This window comes from Brienomyrus brachyistius, chromosome 15, assembly GCF_023856365.1.
Source record: "Brienomyrus brachyistius isolate T26 chromosome 15, BBRACH_0.4, whole genome shotgun sequence".
NCBI lineage: Eukaryota > Metazoa > Chordata > Actinopteri > Osteoglossiformes > Mormyridae > Brienomyrus > Brienomyrus brachyistius.
Window position 1 is genome coordinate 6,062,433 of NC_064547.1, and position 21,463 is coordinate 6,083,895.

Sequence of the window (21,463 nt, forward strand, 5' to 3'; positions counted from 1 at the left end):
AATTTATGAGAGGCTGAATTAAATCAATATGGAGATCAGAGGGACCAGTAACTGAACCTATCCCTTTTTTCCTTCTTCCAGAAGTTGATATCAGCCCAGACTATGCCGCAAAATCACACACTTACATTTCTTGAATTTTCCGTACTCCCATCCTGGGAGGGCCAGCATGACAGCCGGGAATCTGTACGGAGATCTAGTACGCCGGATGGCTTTTCATGTGTCAGGCTCAAACCCGGGCTCGCTCACACCATGATCGCTCTGATTTAAAGAGTACCCCTATCGCAGGCCCGTCGTCACGGTAACACCGCAGCCCTCTCTGTCCGCGTTGTTTGTTTCCTCGCTGGAGCTCATTGTCCCCCCCCCCCCCGTGTCGCCCCCTCCCCCTATTTTTCTAAAAGCCCCAATTTATCTTTATTGGGAGCAAAATGGATGATCCCCATTTGTCACGTTGATAAAATTATGCAAATGACAGGAGGAGTTAATAGATAGCGGCAGCGCGGCGCGCGGCTAATGGATGGTGTGCCGGCAGCGGCTGCTTTGTGGCGCCACGTCGCCGTTCAGGCTACCTGACAGCGGCACTGAGGGAAAATAATTGGCTTTTCCTGCCCAGGGACTCCATGCAAATATGGCCGCGAGGACGGAGGCGGGGTGTGCGGAGCCGCTCTGTAAATCCACGACCGCGCACGAATCCCAGAGGATTCGGGAAAATGTTGCACCCCCCCCCCCCACATAGCTTGATGTTTGATCATCGGTTTTGATCGGCGTTTTTAAAAAGCACATCGACTCACGAGGGTGCCAGTGATTGAGCCCGTCTCCTTGGCAAGACCAAGACGGACCGGTCCGTGGTCACCGGGTAAATTGGACCTTTGATGGTGGCCCTGGGAGTCCAGTGGGCAGCCCACATACGTGGAGCCGTGTCGTAAAAAGGCACTAGGTCATGGTTTCTCCCGGACACCTTATCACCTTCTGTCTGCCACTTAGCTGCGGGGCACCCCCCTCCCCGACCTCTGTGATTGGCCAGCTGACCGCCTCCTCTCATCTGGCTCTCTGCTCCACCCCCATACCCCCCGCCCTCGCCCCCTTCCCGTCGCAGCTGATGCAGCAGCAGGCCGCTATCATGGCCGCCACGCATGGCGGCTACCTGACACCCAGCGTGGCCTTCCCCACCGCACAGATCCACCAGATGGGGGCGCTCAACATCAACGGCCTGCCGCCCACCCCAATGACCCCGGTGTCGGGTGAGTTTCATCATGCTTCCGGTGAGCACTGTGCTTTCGTGACATTTCGGCTGGGGGGTGTGCGGGTGGGGGGTGGGTGAATAATGGATGCTCAGCAAGGGCAGAATAAGGGATACAATGCCTGCCTACTAATTAGATCCTAACAGTTTTATTTATTTATTTTTAACGCAGCTGTACAATTTACAGCAGTCCAGCAGTGCACTGCCTCAGCTCTGCACGACTTTAAATGTGCCTTTAACTTGTGATTCAGCCGCAGCATCCACTACCAGCCCAGTATGTTGCCTTTATTTCATAAGCAACACAGTAAAAGCTGGACCTATCAAAACCTGCGCTGCATCACCTTAATAATTTGGCACCTTAATAATACCGTGCATTATGTCAAATGGAGCGGCATGGCAGTCATTAACCCTGACCTCTGACCTTCATGTATAATAACCTAAATGTCTGCATGCGATGCCGTCGTAGTTTTACGTCAGGAAGTCCACCCGCCCCACTTTATGGACATCGGGAAATGGCTCAGACATTTTCTGTACCACATTTGCTTTTGACACAATAGCGGGGAAGTGGAGCGTTGTTGATATTCCCCAGCAAAGCTTGCAGTGTAATGTGTGAAGCAGAATTTGAGATGCTGCTTTCATTGTACCCCTTATTACATTTGTAGCGATTGATGGAATTTGGTTGGGTACCCGCTGAGGATAACGTGCAGGACCTGCAAGGTGATAAGGCTGAAATGCATTGGGCTCTGCAATCAGGGAAAGTCCCGCCCTAAGTTTAAATGGGGCCCAGTGGCGAATTCTCGTTTTACAGAGTGATTCGGGGAAACTCATTAATTTCTGTGACAGAAGCGCTACCTGATTGGCCAGTGAATGCCTTAGACTGAGTTTACCAGCCAATCAGGTAGCTTTCTTCATGAATACTGACGAGTTTTCCGGACACACCATGAACAAACAGGAAGCGCATCTCCACGGGAGCACGATCACCGGACGATCAAGTTGCTTCTCTTATGAATATAAAAGAGTTTTCCCAAACCACCCTGTACAGGGAACATTCACGGCCCTTCAGCACCTACCTATAGGCTTCAGTGACTCCCATGATGCTTTGCTGGAGATACGCCTCCATTGGTTAAACTCAGCAGTGACAGGATATCACCATAAGGGCGGCGCCGAACAGTCACAGGAGTCACGTCCGTCCACCCGTGCAGTTCCTTCACACTGTATCCGCAGCGCAAGCGTTTGCACCTCAGTCGCGTTCCGGTCCGTGACATTCGTCGTTTTTATCAAACATGTTCCGTCATATTTGCTGTGTCTCACTTTTTGCCGGGTGTCGTTTGACAGAATATCATAGTCTGAAAGAGCGCGGCAGGGAAAAAAAAAACAAAAAAAAAACAGAGAAACTCTAGTTAGACCTCGGCACATCTGCTGATGTTGGCTTGGAACCAGCTGAGTTCACTTGGCACCACGTCCAGGTCTGGTTTGCTGCATGCACTGACAGTCTTTTCACTGGACTGGTCGTGCAGGAGAGGGTTCGGCCCTGGACAACAGAAACGCTCCACTGATTACCTCGTATTACTGAGTCCGCTGTGCTATTAATCCTGAAGATAGCGTGTGGTCTCCACGGATCTTCAAGGCCCTGGGCTAATGAGAAACTCCTGTTTTTTATCCATTTGTATTCTGTCTGCATTTGATTTTTTTTTTTAATCAGCACATCTCTACGTCTTAGCATTGAATTATTTAAGATCTTTACTTTGTTGAAGTATTTAACAACGCTTTTTCCAAGGTTCCCAAATATGTTTATAATACCTGGGGGGGGGGGGGGAGGGGGGCGGTGAAAGTCTTTTGAAATCCTGTGACTAATAATTAAACAAATTAAAAGAAATGTCAAGGGCTGAGCTGGGTCTGTTTCTCAAAGCTGTGCACTTTAATAACCAGCAGGTGTCTTGGAGCGAGCTGCAAATCTGACGATCAGAACAATGCAAATCACTGCACCGAACATTACTTTGAGCATAGATGCCGCTTGTCATCTCCATGCAGATATTTAAATAAAACAAAAATACTGTTCAGAGTGTCATTTAAAATTAACGTTGACGTCCATGCATGTCTGAAGACATCCTTTTATACACACACATACACACACACACACACACACACACACATACACGTTTGTATCTTTGTGGGGACTGTCCATTCATTTCTATGGGCATAACCCTAATCCTACATACAACAACCTTAACCCCTACCCAGCCCTAACCTTAACCATAAGTAACCAAACAAAATTTTTAGTTTTTTGACTGCAGTCACAGATTTTTATAAAATTGAGTTTCCCCATATGGGGATAGAAAGCATGTCCCCATAAGGTAAAATAACATTTGGTCCCCACAATGTAATATATATATATATATATATATATATATATATATATATATATACACACACACACACACACACACACCCACAGTCGGTCACGATTTGACACAGGACACCTGAATAAAACTTCAAGGTTATGCCTTTGGAAATAAAGGAGCAGAGTTTAGATGGCACCAATGTAACACATTTAAGGTTTACGATTGTGTGAAAGCCTGTACGGATCAGTGAACAGGAGAGGGCGGTGGGGCGGTGGGGACAGGAGAATCCCTTTCAAGGGCAGACGAGAGCAGGGGGGAAACCAGGCGGCGGGCACGTCTGAATAAACAAACAAAGTTTCGAGGGGCAAGAGGAGGGCGAGCACCTTGAAGCAGGGTCGTCCGGGGTCGGCGTAAAGGGAGGCTCCGCCCCAAGTCACTGTCAGGCAAAAGTGGGACACGCTAATGTATGAGGACCTCGGCAATGAAGAACAGGTGAAACAATTCTGCGTGAAAAATGACAGTCACCTGACTCGCCCTCCCCCGAGACGGATGGCGCCCCCCCTCGCCCTTCTCACGAGGAGGCAGTCGCAGACTGCCAGATGGTTTGTCCGATTGGCGCGAGGACCCTCGCCATGATGTATGATGATGCTTTATGGAAATGCTGTTCAGCAGGTGCGTCTCCTGACATGGGAATGCGGGGGGGCCAAGCCAGCCTCTCCGGCCTGGGGCGCGCCTCTTACAGCCTCTTACAGCGCAGCCCGCCGTCTCTTCCAGTCGGTCTGACTTTTTGCGTGCGCCGGCTTGGAGATTAGCGTGGCACTTCAGCGAGAGTCGTGACTCGGGGACCCCCGTAAACCCGCTGGCCACAATTCTCTGACCCACGGAACTGGCAGGATTTCTGCCTTAACGAGGTTCTTTGGTGCCACTACACAGCACTAGGCCAATGTTTTCAAGCCACTATATTGTGTAAAGAAGAAAGCAAAAGAAGGCTTTGGAAATGTGATATTTGGGGTTAAAATGTTCAGTTTGATAATCAGCGCTCACAGAAAGTCTAGGACTCTTGTATAATTCTGTAAAAATTCATTGGTCAGTTAACAAGCAGCATTTAACGTATCTGCGCACATCATCCACACAGACATTTTAATTTTAAGTGTCATATTTTTTTTGACTGACTTAGTTCTGTTCCTGCCATTTTGTTATTAATTGCAGTGGTACTCATTGACTCCCAAAGAGTTATTGAACACACATATTTGGTGTTTAATGTTATTTCAAAGATGTTACTAATTAAAAAAAACCCAATGATGCTTGTAAATGAACTTTTTAAACCCAGAACAGCTCTTTTAGAACTATAATTTGGGTTGTAATAATAAAAAAAAAAACGTAAAACTACTCTTTGTTTCGAATGTGATTATATATATATATATATATATATATATATATATATATATATACTTTTTTTCATGAAATTTATAAAGTAATGATTTTTGTCATCATTTTTTTGTAATATTTTCACTGAATTAAGCCAGTGTGCCAAGACTTTCTGAGACTTTCTGAGTGTGACATGCAGAGCACCATGCACTGAATTCCTTGCAATATGAAAAGATTATCGACGTGGAAAGATTGAGTTTCCACGGTGAGATTTGCATCTCGCTGGCAGTGATGTAACACCTGTGTGCTGGGTGGCAGTTTCGCCGTAAATGGTTCCCCACCCCCAGTTCCCCTCCCGCCATTGTCAAGGTCCGTCGGCTTCTGGACCGACACCTTTCCTGCGACCCGAGCCTTTTCTAATCTCCCCTTCCCACATTTTTATCTCAGTCTGCTGCGACCCCCTCTCCCCCCCCCCCCCCCCCCGCTGACCCTGAAGCAGCGAAACGCGGTATTAAACTCCACGAGATGAGATTGTGGCATGATTGAGGGGTCCGTCCCCAGTCCCGCAGCTGGCCATCCTGGGTGTCCGTTCCTGTGCAGGGGGGGGGGGGGCTGCATCCCCACGGAGACTGGCCAGGCCTGCCGTCAGATTTGCCACAAGCGCGGTGGAGCCGACCGTGTAACGTGCTTTAGAGAGAGAGAGAGAGAGAGAGAGAGAGAGAGTTGGAGGTTGATTCAGTGGTCAGCAAGCGGGATGTCGGTTAGCTGAGGTGAGGCACACGCGTGGAACCCCGCATGATGCAACACGCGTTAAAAGAGCACAGTGCTGCCACACGCCTCTCAGAGCACACGTTTAGTGAACATACTTATTTTTAATCAGGGCCCAATGGCTTCCTGGAGCACCACAAACGGCGGGCGGTCCAGCATTACACGACACGTTTAAGTCCTGAAAATGGCCGACCGGTTTGATGTAAGGTGTTAAATTCCCCTATGTATAGCTACAGCTAGCCTGACAAAAGATGGATTTAAATTTTTTATGTAACATAATAACATCTGTAGTGTCTGCATGAATTTTTTAACAAAGTATCAGAACTTCTTTTTTTTTTCCAACAACTCCTACACGACGTGTGAAATCAGGCTGTGCCGCGCTTTATTCCGAGAACGTAAACAATCCCACAAGCCCCTGCGTCCTTGCGTCAGCTACTGCCGGCATCCCACCTCCGCAGAGCCCCTGTCTCCCCATCCGCGATATCAGAGAGCGAGGATCCCGGCCTCGCCGTCTTGTGGGTCCGCAGGGCCGGACGTGACCTTACGGCGTAGCTAAGCGGCATCTCGAAACATGGCTGTATCGCCTAGCAACCCGCTTGTCATTGGTGTATCGATGGCGACGAAGCTCCGGTGCCTCTGCGCTGTTGTCATGCCGCTTTCGGCCCGGATTTATCACGCCGCCTCGTTCCCCTTGTGCTGTTGCATGCCGGTTTCATCATCCCTGTTTCATCACCATCATCACCCGCAGGCTCTCGCACGAGCACCGCATACCGACTCGCCTCCCACAGGTGACTCAGGCTCTGGTTATCCATCATTAAGCCGCAGAGCCCCTTCCCTGCCCCGCCCGTCCCGGTGACTCACCCCCGTCGGCGTGCGGCACGTCGCTAGCCCTAGCCACCCCGTCCGACCCCACACGCTCTCTCTCCCTCCCCACACCCCTCTGCAGGCCTCAGCTCACCTCCCGCCAATATCGCCACATCCGCCGTGCCCAGCATCGTTACGCCCATCGTTAACGGATTCGCCGGCATCCCGCACCAGCCCAACGGGCACCCGGCGGTGGAAGCCGTGTACGCCAACGGCCTGCCGGCCTACTCCGCCCAAAGCCCCACAGCTGCCGACACCCTCCAGCAAGCCTTCACTGGTGTACAGCAATACACAGGTAAGCCCCGCCCCCCGGCATAGTGGCCCCGCCTCCTTTGACAGAGATCTGAATGTTAGCCTATGAAAACAGCAGTCCTAAATTTGAACCGAAGGTTATGTGGATAATGTTATACCCGCGAGCGGCGTGCATCACTCCATTGACATGAATGTCCAATGACAACCCGGCATCCAAAGAAAGCTTCTGCTCTTCCCATTGAGGGCTGTCGCCTTCATCCAAAATCTGGCCAACAGAACAGACCCATATTTGGCTCTTTTTTTTTTTTTTTGGTCAGTATTTTCGGTCCAGTGATGTATTTTTGAATTTCTTGCTCCCCTGCCCCCCCCCCCCCCCCCCCCCCCCGCCCCAACCCGACTGCAGCAATCTACCCAGCGACCACACTGACCCCTATTGGACAGACACTGCCACAGCCGCCCCAGGTCATCCAGCAACAACAGCAGAGGGAAGGTGAGGGTGAGAGAACAGTATTAAACTCCTTTTTCGAAAGCTTGACCGCACAGCCGGCGTGCCTATTGTGTGTAAGCCGTGCAGGTCCACACCCCGTATCTGTACACTCCACTCTGGAGCGTAAGAACACTGGCGGGCGCCGCGACCCAGAGCTTATATCTCACCGGGTCGCGTAGCACGGATGGCTTAAACCCCAACTCGCCGACCAAAAGCTACATGCTAATCGGCACTGTTTGCACAAATAAAACGGGGACTGTGAGTCACGGCAGAACCCGCCCGCACGCCATACTACGGTCCTGCATTTACAAGTGATGGAATGAGATGGTCTACCATGTAGACTTTGATAAGACAGACGCAGCAGGATTTTTTTTTTTAATTGCCCTTAAAAAAGTTAAGGGAATTGCAATCTGATGGAGATTCCGGTGTGTTCCAGGACCCGAGGGCTGTAACCTGTTCATCTACCACCTGCCACAGGAGTTTGGAGATAATGAGCTTATGCAGATGTTCCTGCCCTTTGGAACGGTCATCTCCTCCAAGGTGTTCATGGACAGGGCCACCAACCAGAGCAAATGCTTTGGTGAGTCCGGTGGGACAAAGCTACGTGTGTAAGCGGGGAACTGCCACCGGTGACCCTGCGGATCGTTAAGTCCGTAGGTTTGACCATAAATAAGTAAATAACTGACCAGGGCCAGCAGCTCGAAGATGGATTGATGTCCTTCTTTACCCCCAAACAGATTTTCTTCTTTAAACTGATACGTGGTGAAATCTGCTTTTTTCCCAGTCTAGCTTTAGTCCACAAAAGGCAAACAATGCACATTTTCTCAGTTCATAAAAAGATGGAGGCTTTTGTACGTCCCTCAGTTTCCTGGGCCGGATTTGCCGGGAGCTTATTGGGCTTCGGCCTTGCTCCGAGAGGGGAGAGGGGAAATCCACAAATTTGGTCAAAGTCCGCGTGCCCGACTTGGTGGAATCCGAGACGTGAGCATGCGAGAGGTAGGGTTAGGGTTAGGGTTAGGGTTAGTTCCCTAACCCTAACCCTAACCTAACCCTAACCCTAACCTAACCCAACCCCCACGCTCATCGGTATCCGGGAGGTGTCATTCCTCTAGCCCACTAGATGCTACCTGGGCCCCGTAAGCGCGTGGGAGGGTGGGGGCGGGGGGGGTGCAGAGCAGGCTGAAAACAATTATAGATCGGCATTTGTTTTCACTTCAGGGAGCGACCCACCTCTGCAAAATTTATTGTGGTCGGGTGTCAGGAGGGTGGGGGGGGGGGGGGTTTAATAATGTATAAATTCACAGAGGAAAGCCTGTTCCGATATTGACTAATACACTATGCATTTACAACGTAGTGTCAGTGCCTGCGGAATTGACACTCGTTGGTGTAATTAATCTAGCAGCCAGTGTAAAGGATAAATCCGAACCGACGGGAGGCGAATGTGTCGAGGGGGGCATGCACCGCCGGCAGCGGTGGCCTTCCCAGAGGTCCCCACTACAGTGACGAGTCACGGGTCATCGGCTTGTCCTCGCGTGTCACCCTGGGGGAGCGGGATGGCTGCCTCCTGAGGATTTATCACAGCCCCCTGACTGAGCCTTGAGGCCCCCCCAGTGGCGGAGCAGAGTGCACGGCCCTCGTCTTTTGCGCTCGCATTCACATAACACGTGTTCGTTGTATGTTTAATGCTGCCTATCGATTCATAGGCCGCATCACTCTGTGGGATTGCTGAGGGGATAAATTCGGTGGTATGCAAGAGACCTGTAGTCCCTTTGACAGACGAGGGCCTGACTTAACCCCGCAAGAAACAGCAAACATATCGATTGAAGGCTCCTTCTTGTAAATTAACTCATTACTTCAGTATCCAAAAGTATTCCGTATAAAATGTGAGAATCTGTTAATGCTCTTGCACATTTGCAGTTAGATGCAGATGATATTATAGTCTTTACAGCTCCGGTGGTCAAATTGTGTGGGCGTGGGACAGTCCATCTCCTGGTACAAAGGAACCGAATCAATGTGATGTTTCCCAGTCCGGCCATCAGGGACCCACAGACAGTCCATGTTTTTGCTTGAGAGCTGGGAGGGAGCGGAAGTGTGGACAGTCTGGCAGGGAGATTGGAGGGAACGAAAACGTGGACCGTCTGTGGGTCCCCGAGGACCGGATTGGGAAACGCTGCACTAATGAATGAAATTAAGATGATAACTGTGATACTGGACACAAGACGTGAATTAAAGCACATAAGTTAACATCTGTCCTATGACCAGACTGCGTTATATTAATGATTCAGTATCATTTAATCATACTTTCCAGCTGATATATATTGTCCTGGAAGGCAGGCTCTCTGGACAGCCACACCGCAGAGGTCAGTGGCACTAATGAACATCTCCTGTGCTCTTCTGCCCTGGAGTTTGATCATCTTCAAAGGATTTGGCAAATTTTCAACATGGAAAAGGGGTTTTAAAGAAAGTGTTCCCTTCATTAAAAACAGCAGCTCCTAAGCAATGGCAGTATATGCGATAAATATTTACGCACGGCTTTAGCTGCACAGCTTGTACCAGTGGCTTTTATTGTGCTCATTTACATATGCATTAGTGGATCTCCACAGCCACGTACTGGCAACCAGAGTGAGCACAGACATCTTCACTGGTGGGCGTCTCTTTTTTTCTCCCTGTAAACTCCTGCCAGTGATCCGAGCAAGCTGGAGAACTGGGCTGCTGACGTAGGACCTGGTTTTGAGCTGCCGCTAAATGGTCAGCTGTAGGGGCTTTTCGATGCTTTGACCTGAGTATCCTTGTCTGTGACTCCGGGGTCATCCTCTCCGTCGCCCCCTGCAGGCTTCGTGAGTTTCGACAACCCAGCGAGCGCGCAGGCAGCCATCCAGGCCATGAATGGCTTCCAGATAGGTATGAAGAGGCTGAAAGTGCAGCTGAAAAGGCCAAAAGATGCCAGCCGTCCTTACTGACAGACTTGGCACGAGGCTACAGCACAGGTAGGCGGGTAGCACAGCAGGGGGCAGGTTTGGGGGGGGGGGGGGGGGCATTATTGTGACACGTCACCCACCGCATGATGTCATATCCATGAGGATAACCATTCAAGTCATAATGAATGCAGTCGGTTTTGCAAACAAGTTTACAAAGAGTAGAAATTAAAGGTAAGCAACAGTTTGTCCATAAAATGACTCATATGTCCTTTTGGGAAGCTATTCTTAAACTAAGGAAATGCTCTTTATAGTTTCAAAACATGTAATGCAAAAATGTACATCCAATATTAAGAATCTGTCTTGGGAAATTTGCAGTTACATAAATACACACCATAAAAAAAAAAAACAACGAACAAATGAACTTATTTGGAATAATATTATTTTACTAATTAAGATAAATGATTTAAGTTTTTCAGATTTTGTTTAGTCTCCGTTTAAGCGTCTTTTAACTACTTGCCATAGTATCGCTCCCCCACAGAAGCAGATAAAAGTTACATTTAAAGGGAAAATGTGTTTACTTCTCTGACAGGCAAACGTTCACAAATGCTGAGTCAGAGTCGGTCCCTTCATATGGCCGAAAGCTAAGCTGTTCTGACACTGCGGGTTATGAATACGACAGCTCTGATAGGGGGTGCCTTTCATCAAATCATGACAGAATCCAATATGTCGCCATGCCCTTCAGTGTCTAATCATTGCTTTTATTTTCACAAAATGCTTCCAGAGCCTTGCGGGGCTTTAAATGTTCAATTTCTTTCTTTTAGGTTCTGAGGAAAAGTTAACAAAAAAAAAAATCACGAAGGAGCTATTTCTTTATAAACAAACAAAAACGAGTTTTAAAAAATAACAAAAAACAAAAACAAACAGGAGGGATTTCTGAAGACATATCAGCTTTCACTTACGACGACACACTGCGGCGAGACAGAGGGCAGGCGTGGAGGAGCCCACCGCCGCGCTGAGGAGCAGATTCAACGGCAGGACGAAGAACAGGGAGACACGGCGGAGTCGCGGCGGAGTCGCGGCAAGAGAGGCGTGACCCTTGAGCAACACAGCTTTTTGCGTTGAGACTTGAATTGTTAATTAAGCAACAAACAAACAGAAAAGCAGCAACAATAAATAGATTTCTATATACATATTATATTACATACACACAAACACATATATATAAATATATAAATATTATATATATAAAAGAGAAGCGCTTGTGGTTTTGCTACACTGGACAAATGAGGGTTAAACTTGAAGATCCTGAAAAATGGTGGGGAATGGAGTGATTCCGTCCCACTGATGGACTGACACGTCCTCTCCTTCAATTTTCCTCTTTTCTCAAGCGCAGAACTATGACTTTCTGAGGTCACTGAGGTTTCCATAGCGACAGTACAACTGAAAATCTCTCATCCCTTAGGGACCAAAGGACCAAACATTTTTATTGTTCTCAACTGTAATGTAAAATATGAATATTAATTATACTAATATTACAAGCAACTACTACTACTATTACAAGTAAAAAAGGAAAAAAAAAAAAACTAAACTAGCTTCAGGGTGGGAGGAAAAGGATTTTGGTTTGTTTTTCTTTTATCTTTTTAGCTGCAAGGTTTCAGAATGTATGAGCAAAAGGGGGGAAAAAAAGAAAAAATATTTTAAGAACTATAATAGGAGAATATTTTAAAGGTGTTTTAGTGGAGTAGAATATATGGTGTAGGTGGTTTGCAGGCATGTTCAGATCTGGAATTAAGCAGTGGCACTTGGCTGGTGGACTGAAATCCTGACACCATTTCTGGGCCATGCATTCCCCACGTGTGCTGCCATCTCACAGTTCTGCAGAAATTTTTTTTTATATAGAAATGCAAAAAGAAAAGGAAAAAAAAAATTGACAGGTGCATAAAGAACACTGGTTACATCCTGGCCTCAGACGAACCCTATCCTCTTGCGAAGTGTCTTGGAAGCGTGGACTCCGGGCAGCGGGGGGGGGCGTACATTTTGCACCTCTCGAATGCAGCGAGGAGTCCATCGTAAAAAGGTCGGTGTTACCGCATGAAATCTTGCTCACCTCGGTGGCGCCACCTTCAGGCGGGGATTTTTTTAGGCTGCATGGTGATGCTTAAAAGTTCTCTCTGTTAGCCCCGCGCCACCTTGGAGGAGAGCGATGGACTACCTGGCTCCCCCCCCTCTTCTCTTTCTCTCTCCCCCGCCCACCCGCCTGCCCAGCACTCTGGAGCGTGTCAGCGCATCCCGCCGCATTAATCCTTGGTGCGGCTTTGCGGAGGATCATGCGATTAGTGAGTGCGCGGGCGTGCGCCTGCAGCTCCCTGCCCACGCATACCTCGGTGCCAAAAACATAGTAAACAGAGTAATCCCGAACATCACTGACGTGTCCCAGGGCAGCTTGCCACGGCCTTCTGCAGATTGCCAGCGGCGCCGTTTTCCGTGACGGGAACTCATTTCCTTAGAAGCCTCTCCGGCACAGGGAGTTTCCAAACAGGGATGGCGTTCGACAACCGTGCCGGGTGGAGTCGAAGCGGATCCTTTGAATCGATCACTCCCATTCGGTAATGTTTCCAAACAAGGAGGAAGAGGATACGCCGCATTAGCAGTCTGCCTTTGGAGAAGGAGGCCCGCGCCAGAGACGGAAACGCTTCGGAGCGCTGGCGATGCCGACCGTCCCGCGACAGTGCCGTGAACCAGCCCCTGCTCCCGCGCGTAAACAGCAGGCAAATGGGAGCCGCAGATCGTGGCAGCAGCCGTTGTGTGAGCAGCGCCGTCGGCCACCTTTCTGGCCACGTAGTCGCCCCTCCCCCCCTTCCAGCTTCTCATGGGAGTTGGGTGGATTCAGCGCATCCAGCATCATTTTCAATGGGGACCGTGATGTTACAAGGCCCGCAGGCTACGGCACAGTTTAAGGCAATCAGCACAATGAGGCCAGGGATTAACCGGCAGAGAACGCGCTGGAATTCCCATCAGAGAGGCAGAACTCACCCCCCCTCCCCCCCCCAAACTGGGATTTAGGGCGTGGCCTGGCCCCTCCTGCTATGCTCTCCCCCTGCTGCTCGCACTTCTCTGCAGGAATCAGAGAGGCTTTTTTTCCTAATTTTGATCGGTGGGGGGCAAATGGTTTCTGCATTGGAGGATCAAACAGGTCGTATGGGAAGTGTACACCGTATCTCGGAGATCCTGACAAGCCCAGCATTGCCCACATGCTTCGAAGCAAGCATCCACCACTGCTCTCGTCTCACCTGATAGGCCAGGCAGCCTGGAGATCTACCATTGACCAATCAGAAGCTCTCCTGGATTCCGTCAGTCTGCAGCCTTTTGGTTTTTAGATAGAAATATATATACATATATATTTGAATTGAGTCTTTTAAGAAGCTTTCCTTACCCTCCACATGTGCGTCTTCATTTAGTTTCCGCTGGGGCCCCCATCCAGGTCATCTTCCACCTCGTCGGTCCCCTCTGTGTCCCAAAGTGAAGCAACCCTCCCTCGCCCTGCTCAGTCAGAACCAGGCCGCCGAAACCCTCACTCTCCGAAGAGGGCCGTCGCGTCATCGCCAAAGCCCGTGACATTTTCTCCCAGGCGTAGAGGAGGCAGTCCCTGTACCGGCCTTAAAGACGGCTGCTGGATTCTCTCAGAACCAGTGTCTTCGGCGCAGATGAGAGCCTGTATCGCCACAGGCAGAACAACAAACGGCATTCGGCCCTTTCTGCTCTTTCGGAAGGATATACTAGCCGACCCGACCACACCATACAAAAAGGAACATGAAGTACAGTTAATAAGCATGTTTATGAACGCCTCTGTGTGAGACCCTGCCAAACACAGGGGCACATTCTCCAACTAGACTTCAAAATGTAACACTGCAACACAGTCTGCTCAAAAGTGCAAAATATCACTCTTTGATATTTTGACGTGTTTCTATGACATGACTGGCCTTCTCTCTTTTGCTGAATACACACAAGAAAAGCATTTAATTAGCGTTTTTAAACGAAAAGCCCAGAACGTTCCAGTCCACAACAAGGTCGACGTCCGTCTGCGTCCATTGATATTGCGATATTGAGCTCTTGTTCGCGTGCAAAACCTTTGGAAACGACGTGGCTCATAAATGAGATAGCTGCAGTGTATCCTGGGATGCCGGCCAAGCTCAATAAGCTGTTACAGACGGGCATTTTTTTTCTCCCACAGAAAGCTGTCAGACTCGGGGTGCATCCGCCAAAGGTTACCCAATGCTTTTTCCGCCACCGTCGTTCCACTTTCCCATATTTTTTGGGATGGCTGAGTACGAAGCGGCATACAGACGTTTTACCCTGTGGGATTGTGAAGCTGTATAACTCACACAACAAGTTTTTCCACAAAATTCTTCAACAGGGTTTTTTTTTTCTTTAATGAGGTCACTTTAATTATTAAAATCAAATTAAATTTGGCCTTAATATAGGAGTCTGGCTAATGCAGATTCAGAGAGCAGCTGCTGTGGGTTTTCGCCGAGGTCATTTCTGCATTACAGAACAATAACAGGCTGAAGGGACGTCTTTACACTACTGGTAAACTGCTGGGCATCAGGAACACAAGGCACTTAAGTTTACAAACACCGACCGATCCCAGACAAACGATGGTGGGTCTCATTGCACTAAAAGACAGCTTTTGTGCTCGGCTCGGTAAAGGTTTTCAATTGCGTTACTAATTTTTTACTTTGTGTTTTTTTTATGCTGGCTACCTTTTTAATGTGTTTGAAGCCACACCCATATTTATTAATACCTTCTTTATCCATTTTGGCCACGTTGAGCATGCACAAAGAGACTGGGAGGGATGTGGGTGGGCGGAATGGGGTTAAAGATCTTAAAATGGTAATACTATTACTAATAATGTCATTATTTCATCATGGTTTGAATGCTAAACAGAAATAGCTTACTATAAATATGAATTCTGTATATTAGCACAGGAATTTCCTGGGTGTTAGGTGGGGGGAGGGCTGGCAGGTGGGCAAGGGGAAGTTGATTTTTACGAATCATGTAAAGCTAATGGTTTCTCAGCATAAGGCAAACAAAAAATTAAACAAAATTGTGGACTGAAGGGAATGGAAGAACCACCTTGGCTTAATTATAAAAAATCCCCACCGGGGAAGCAATGTTGACATGTTTTAAAAGAAAAATGGAATGGATGGATGGTTTTTCCCATGATTGACGTGAGAGACAAACAAAAGTCAGTGCTTTTTTAATCAACAAGGAAAGATAAGTTCATTAGCCTGAGAAACCAAACTTTTTTTCCCGTTTAAAATTCTCTAATACTTGCTGCTTGGACTATTTCATATAAATACTGGGATATTTGATTTTTAAATTATTTATTTGATTAATTTATTTGACTTGGTTTATTTATTCTATTTATTAATTTAACTATTACCTATGTACTGATTTATTTTAATTTCTCTTTAAAAAAAGTATGTATCAAAATAAGAAATGCTTATTGGGGCTTTTCTCTTTCCTCTCTTATTTTCACTTTTACAATAAAACTTCAAACTGGATATTTACTTCTCAGACACGTCTGTTTAATGCTGAGACAAATAGGGGCAGAATTGGGGCCGATGTTACAGGATCCAGTGGTTTCTGTTCTCTGCTGTGGGATCCACACGGTGTTGGACGATCATTCCACACAAGACCCAGACCTGCCGTTTGACATCAGTCACACTTTGGGTAAAATATCACCTAGCTTTTCAGTTGTGAATAATTTGCTATTTGTGCCATTTTCAGGTCAGCAGCTCATTTTTCAGGAGGGGGCAGGGGGTGGTACTTTCCATCCAAGTAATGAATTTAGCCAATCAATTGAATGCTGGGGTACGGAGACACCCACAGACCCTGCAGCCATCCGAGGGCTTGATTAGACAATTCGAGTCTAGGTCATCAAATCTTGTCTCGCATGAAGATTTCCAAAAAGTGCAGAATTGATAACAACCTGACACGGAGCCAGGCAGGATACCGCTTTTCCTCCATGCGTTTCCATCGCCAGGTAGCCCACAGCCTATTCTTGGGAAGACAGGGAAAGATGACAGGGACAACTGTCAGGGAAGGGGCATGGGGGAGGGCAACAGTTAAAATGGGGAGGGGGGTTCACAAAATTAAGAAAAAAAACATACAGTATTTTCTTAAATTATACAATAATTGTTGTCTTGTTGTTCATGTGTTTATCTGGTAAAATTTGTCAAATCGTCGACTAAAAACATCCAGGAAGGACTGTTGTGAAGGTTTTCACTATAACTCCTTAATTAGAGGACTGATTGGCTGAAGAGTCTCACACTTTGGTTTGATCAGCTGACCTAAAGGTTGTCCCAAAAACCTGCAAACACACCGGCCTTGTGAGGTTAGATTTGCTTTATTTGGTAGCATTTCATTTTGCGTTTTAGAGAAAAAAAATCTTAAATGTATCCCAGTATTGATATTAGATGAATACCTTTTCATGCATTCTTTACAACCTGCCCACTGATACATAATGGCCTTCTATTTAATATACAATATATGCAATACATGCATTAACAGCCTGCTGTTCTTCATGAATATGAAAGGGAAGCTTGCAAAATACTATAGGGAAAGCGTGCAAAGAGCGACAGGTCTTGGTGCAGCACTTAAGAGCGTCGGAATCTAAATAGCATTTTCCTTCTAAAATATGCTAACTTCATCAACAAGCCTGCAAAAATGTCGATTTAGATTGAGGTGGTGATTTGATGTCTACGTCACGAGATGCCAAACTTTAATTGCTATTTATAGTTACACAGAGCATAAGACCAAGAATACCCAAGAAAGAACACCAGTCCTTCGTAGGGCAGAACACAGATACACAGTTATGCATTAAGAAGGATTTAAGAGCAAAACCCAGAGGAAGCTGGAAAGGGGATGCCAATAATCTTCGTATGGAGAGCTACGAATTGATACGCGGTGGGACCTGGCAGGTACCACTGGCTCCTGAGACGTTATAACTCTGTGTCTGTGATCAGAAGGTTGCTAGTTCAAATCCCATGGTGGGTAGAGTAATTCCACTGTTGGGCCTTTGTGCACGGCTGTTAAACCCATTTGCTCCAGAGACTGGTAAATAAAAACATCCATCCATCTTCAAACCATTTATCCAGTACTGGGTCACGAGGGGCCCGGAGCGTACTGCTGACTGGGGAAGACCCTGGATGGGATGTACATCCACTGAACACTGGCCAGTTTAGAAATGCCAGGTTGCCTGCTTCCATTTCTTGGATTTCCTGTGACTACGGGAGAATGTGCACAGAGCAGAGGTGGGACCCAAAGGTGTGATATGACAGTGCTACCCTGCCATCGTGGGCTCGGTGTATAGATTATAGGCATCTCTAGATGGGTATCACTTTCATAAATGGACACACAATTCAGGCAATAAAATCTCACACAGGTGGAAAATGTTTATGAACATCCATTTGGAAAAAGAGCATTTAGGGGCGTTTCTGACATCAACGCAGTTGATACGCTTGCTAGTTAATGTTCAATAAACACATTTATAAAAAGACATAATTAACAGCAGCCGCAGTAAATTATGCTAACCAATTACCCTCAGACAGAAATTACGTTCATGAAATTGTAGGTCGTAACTTTAAATGAAGTCCAAAACTTACGAAAGCCATTTAGAAGAACAGAGAAAAGACCAAAAAAAATTGGAACCATTGGCTCATGAAATAAATTGGCCCAATTACAATAAAGTGTGGCTCTTGGTCGGAGAGCAACCCGGCAGTTCATCTTTATTACAATCAGTTAATGAAAATCAATCCCCTTTCTGATAAACTCTTATCTGCACGGCCTATGTGCCCCCCCTACACGGGGATGTAATAAATTAGGGTAATATTTCCTTTAATGAGGGAGTGAATTGCAAATTATTGTAACTTTCCAAGATTTATGATGCAGATGCTTAATTTCCGAGCGGATTTTTTTTCTTTTTTTCCCCTGGCTTCGGGGATCCGCGACATCGTTTGTTAAAAGTTTGGCGACGCCGCCTCATAAAGGGGAGATGTACCGCCCTGCGTCCCCGAACGACGGGAGGTGTATTGTGTGTTTTGTCAGAGAACCTGGACCCGCAACAGAATCAGCGTTATCGGGGGGCCTTTCAAGGAAATATTCAGCCGGAATTGCATCAGTAAGAGACCTCCAGATATGCAGTAGGTGAAGGAGATCGCTAGGGGATGGAGTGATGCAACAGCACGATAGCCCGGTGATGCTAATTTTATCACGCTGATCAGATATTGATCAGACTCATCCATAGTGCTTGACGACGTGTTGTTTTTAATTTAATCCTATTTCAGGTTGTTGGCTGTATTTTCTTGACAACGTGGTCCGATGCCCACATGACATCAGAATCCCTGGGAAAGGAGTTACAGAGCAGGGCTGGAAGTGTCAGAATTCAGCTCAGTGCAGACCGCAAATGTCATAATAAAGTCTAACTACCTCAGGACACCCCAGTCTTTAAGTGTGTCATACGTATAAATCCATCGCAGGCCATGGTAAGCAGCATCACACATCAGAATGCTGCTTTGTATGATTAGCGCCATTACTATTATCTACACGGTAAAAACACCAGAAGGTTTGGTATAAGCAAACACATAACACCTACCTGCGTTCTAAGCTTACTATCGTACCCATGTTACCTTTGACTTTAAGCCGCTAATGAGGCCTTTGTTGGGACTTCGAAACTGGCCACACTGCCACCTTTTTCACAGGCAAAATAATGGATCTAGTAACCCATGACACAGAGCCGTATAAAGGTTGACGTCGGGAGACAGAAATTAAAATCTGTGCATAAAATTCCCAGTGACAGCTTGGCTCCTGCAATCTGACACACCGACGACGCTCAGGTAGGCGGAAATTGCAGCAGAGACCTTCAAATTGTCAGGCACGAAGTAAACTGACAACAAAAACTGTGGCAAAGTTTTTTTTTTTCCGAGAACTGCAGGGAAGGAAAATCTAGAGGCCGCGGGTCAACGGAATTGTCTAACAAACAAAACCACTCTAATTACAGATGGCAAAGAGGAGAGATGTGAGGATGCCGCGGAATTAACCCAGACTTTCATCCGCATGCTCATCCTGATTAATTCTCCGTTACATGTTACCCTCGATCTCTTGTATTACGTGTCAGATTCTGAAGTTGTCCGATTGGATCACTAGGGGCGCTGACATTGAGCTCCAAATAATGTATTCTTTCACATATATTAAAAGTATCAAAAAGTTAATCGCGTCTGCTTTAAACAACCTTTTGAGACCTCCTGTCATCCCTTTCATGGCGTCGTCATTTCTGCCTATTGCTTCTTTAGGCTAGGCAGTGTAGGGGGCTAATCGGACTGCAAAGTACAGTTGCCGCAGAACTTTCTCATGCGTCGTCGTTGGCCTGTACCGTAAGATGGTAGTGGGCCTGCTCACTTCAGCCCATAATTTGTAAGTATCCCTCATAAAATGATGAGTATACCGAAATATGTACAATTGCGGTACATGGTGGGTGGGGTGGTTAACCTCACAGGAGAAATCCTGCTTGATTAAATGCTAACAGGGTATACAGGGCTCAAGGAGACACGTAGCCAGGTAGTAAAATTACAAGTTTTAACCCGACTCCCCTCTCCTTGCTCCCACCCCCAGGTTGGCAAAGAACATCAGGGACACCCCTATTATGGGTTACCAGGCAGCTCCACCCAGTCTATACCCCCCACCAGGAAATGTATTACGTATTTAACATTAATACTATGTATATTACCTTAAAAGCAGAGCATAGCTGGATACTCCATTTCAAGGATGAAATAAATTGTCAATAAAAAAAAGCTCTAACAAAGAGAGATCGTGTCCTTTATAATGTGGCCTGACTTCCAGTGTCACTGAAAAACATCCATTAGAACACAGGCATACGGCGTGAAAGAATATCTCTGTCAACTCTTAAGAAGGAGCGAAAGCGCAAAGGCGCGGTGCTGATTCAAGTGATGAAACCCTGTTTGCAAGTCATGGGTCTCGCGGCTGTTTGAAATGCGTGCAGCAGGATCGCCATGCCACAGCGTCTTAATTACAGCATCCGTAACTAAACTGAAATTACATTTAGTCTTCTACCTTGTTGATTTTTGTTTTGTCCTCCCGCAGACCAAGAGAAGGCATGTGCAAATATCTAAATGTTTAAACATGATGCAGTAATACACTAAATAAATCTGTCAGCTGTGTTTATAGAATCTACATTTATAATGGTTTGTTACTCCGCTGAAATCTAACTCGGTGGATTGATTGACAGTTTACCATATCTCATTACCGAACGACCAATTCTGAGACTAACAATGCATTTAGTTTCCGTAAATTCTATTAACATAAAAACAGTTTAGCAAAAGCTATTTGCAAGTCATTACCCAAAGGGCATTGTGTATATAGTTGCATTTTGGATTGCATTTGGGGCTCAGAAGTTCATTTAGAGCGTCGGCCATGAAGGAAGTGTTTAAAAGCCCACGATCTTGTGCGCTTATAAATAAGAAAGGTAACTCACTGATTCGGTGACAGCCGTACACCGCATCCCTCCACCTCCTTCACCTCCCAAGCACCTCCCCTTTCTTGATTTCCTGTAACTGGGAACACCGGCACCCATGCAGAAACGAGAACGCGCACAACCGCGCGCAACAAAAGTTTAATAACTTATAACAACTGATTTGCATTTTCAAAAGCTGACCCAGAATATGTGATGTGACACAAAATAAACAGATAAACAGATGAAAGAATTTATCTCTGTGGTTAGCCTACTCGCTCGCCATCTGTGTCGGTAGCATAAATATGCCAGTTTAATGCATCAGTGTGCCTGGCTGTAAATAAGCCCATCTTCGTGTCATGACTTAACGCGATGACTTTGCAGGGCCGAGAGAGAGCCGCAGAGTCCGCGGCCCGAGCAGGACGCGTCTGTCCGCTGCCTGCCCGCCGCTGATCCGCGGAAGCGCCGACGCGCCTTTGCTTTGCCGTTTATTTATAGCGAAGCCCCAGATTTCTCAGCAGGGGTGGCCATGGACGCCTTTCCGGAGCTCACATCCATCCACCCAACCCCGTTTATAAAATAATTAAGACTGAGACAGACATGCAATTAGGGGAGGATACACTGCAAGATCTTTCTTTCATTATATCCTCCGTCATCATCAGGTTCATTTCAAACACTGCGAGCACCATTTAGTCTGGT

The 21,463-nt window shown here is 47.0% G+C and overlaps 1 protein-coding gene across 10 annotated transcripts in view; it reads left to right on the forward strand.

Moving 5' to 3' along the window:
- celf5a (cugbp, Elav-like family member 5a) overlaps positions 1–15,744 on the forward strand; it is a 156,382-nt gene extending 140,638 nt beyond the window's left edge. For 3 of the 10 annotated variants that reach the window (XM_048976953.1, XM_048976954.1, XM_048976956.1), the window contains exons 7-12: positions 1,094–1,259; positions 6,662–6,874; positions 7,235–7,327; positions 7,755–7,898; positions 10,151–10,305; positions 11,058–15,744. In XM_048976953.1, coding sequence (XP_048832910.1) covers positions 1,094–1,259; positions 6,662–6,874; positions 7,235–7,327; positions 7,755–7,898; positions 10,151–10,278 — 744 coding nt within the window. In that variant the 3' untranslated portion in view covers positions 10,279–10,305; positions 11,058–15,744. The remainder of the gene's footprint in view (positions 1–1,093; positions 1,260–6,661; positions 6,875–7,234; positions 7,328–7,754; positions 7,899–10,150; positions 10,306–11,057) is intronic. The other 7 variants (XM_048976957.1, XM_048976958.1, XM_048976960.1 and 4 more) reach the window with 3 other exon arrangements.
- The last annotated feature ends 5,719 nt before the right edge of the window (positions 15,745–21,463 follow it).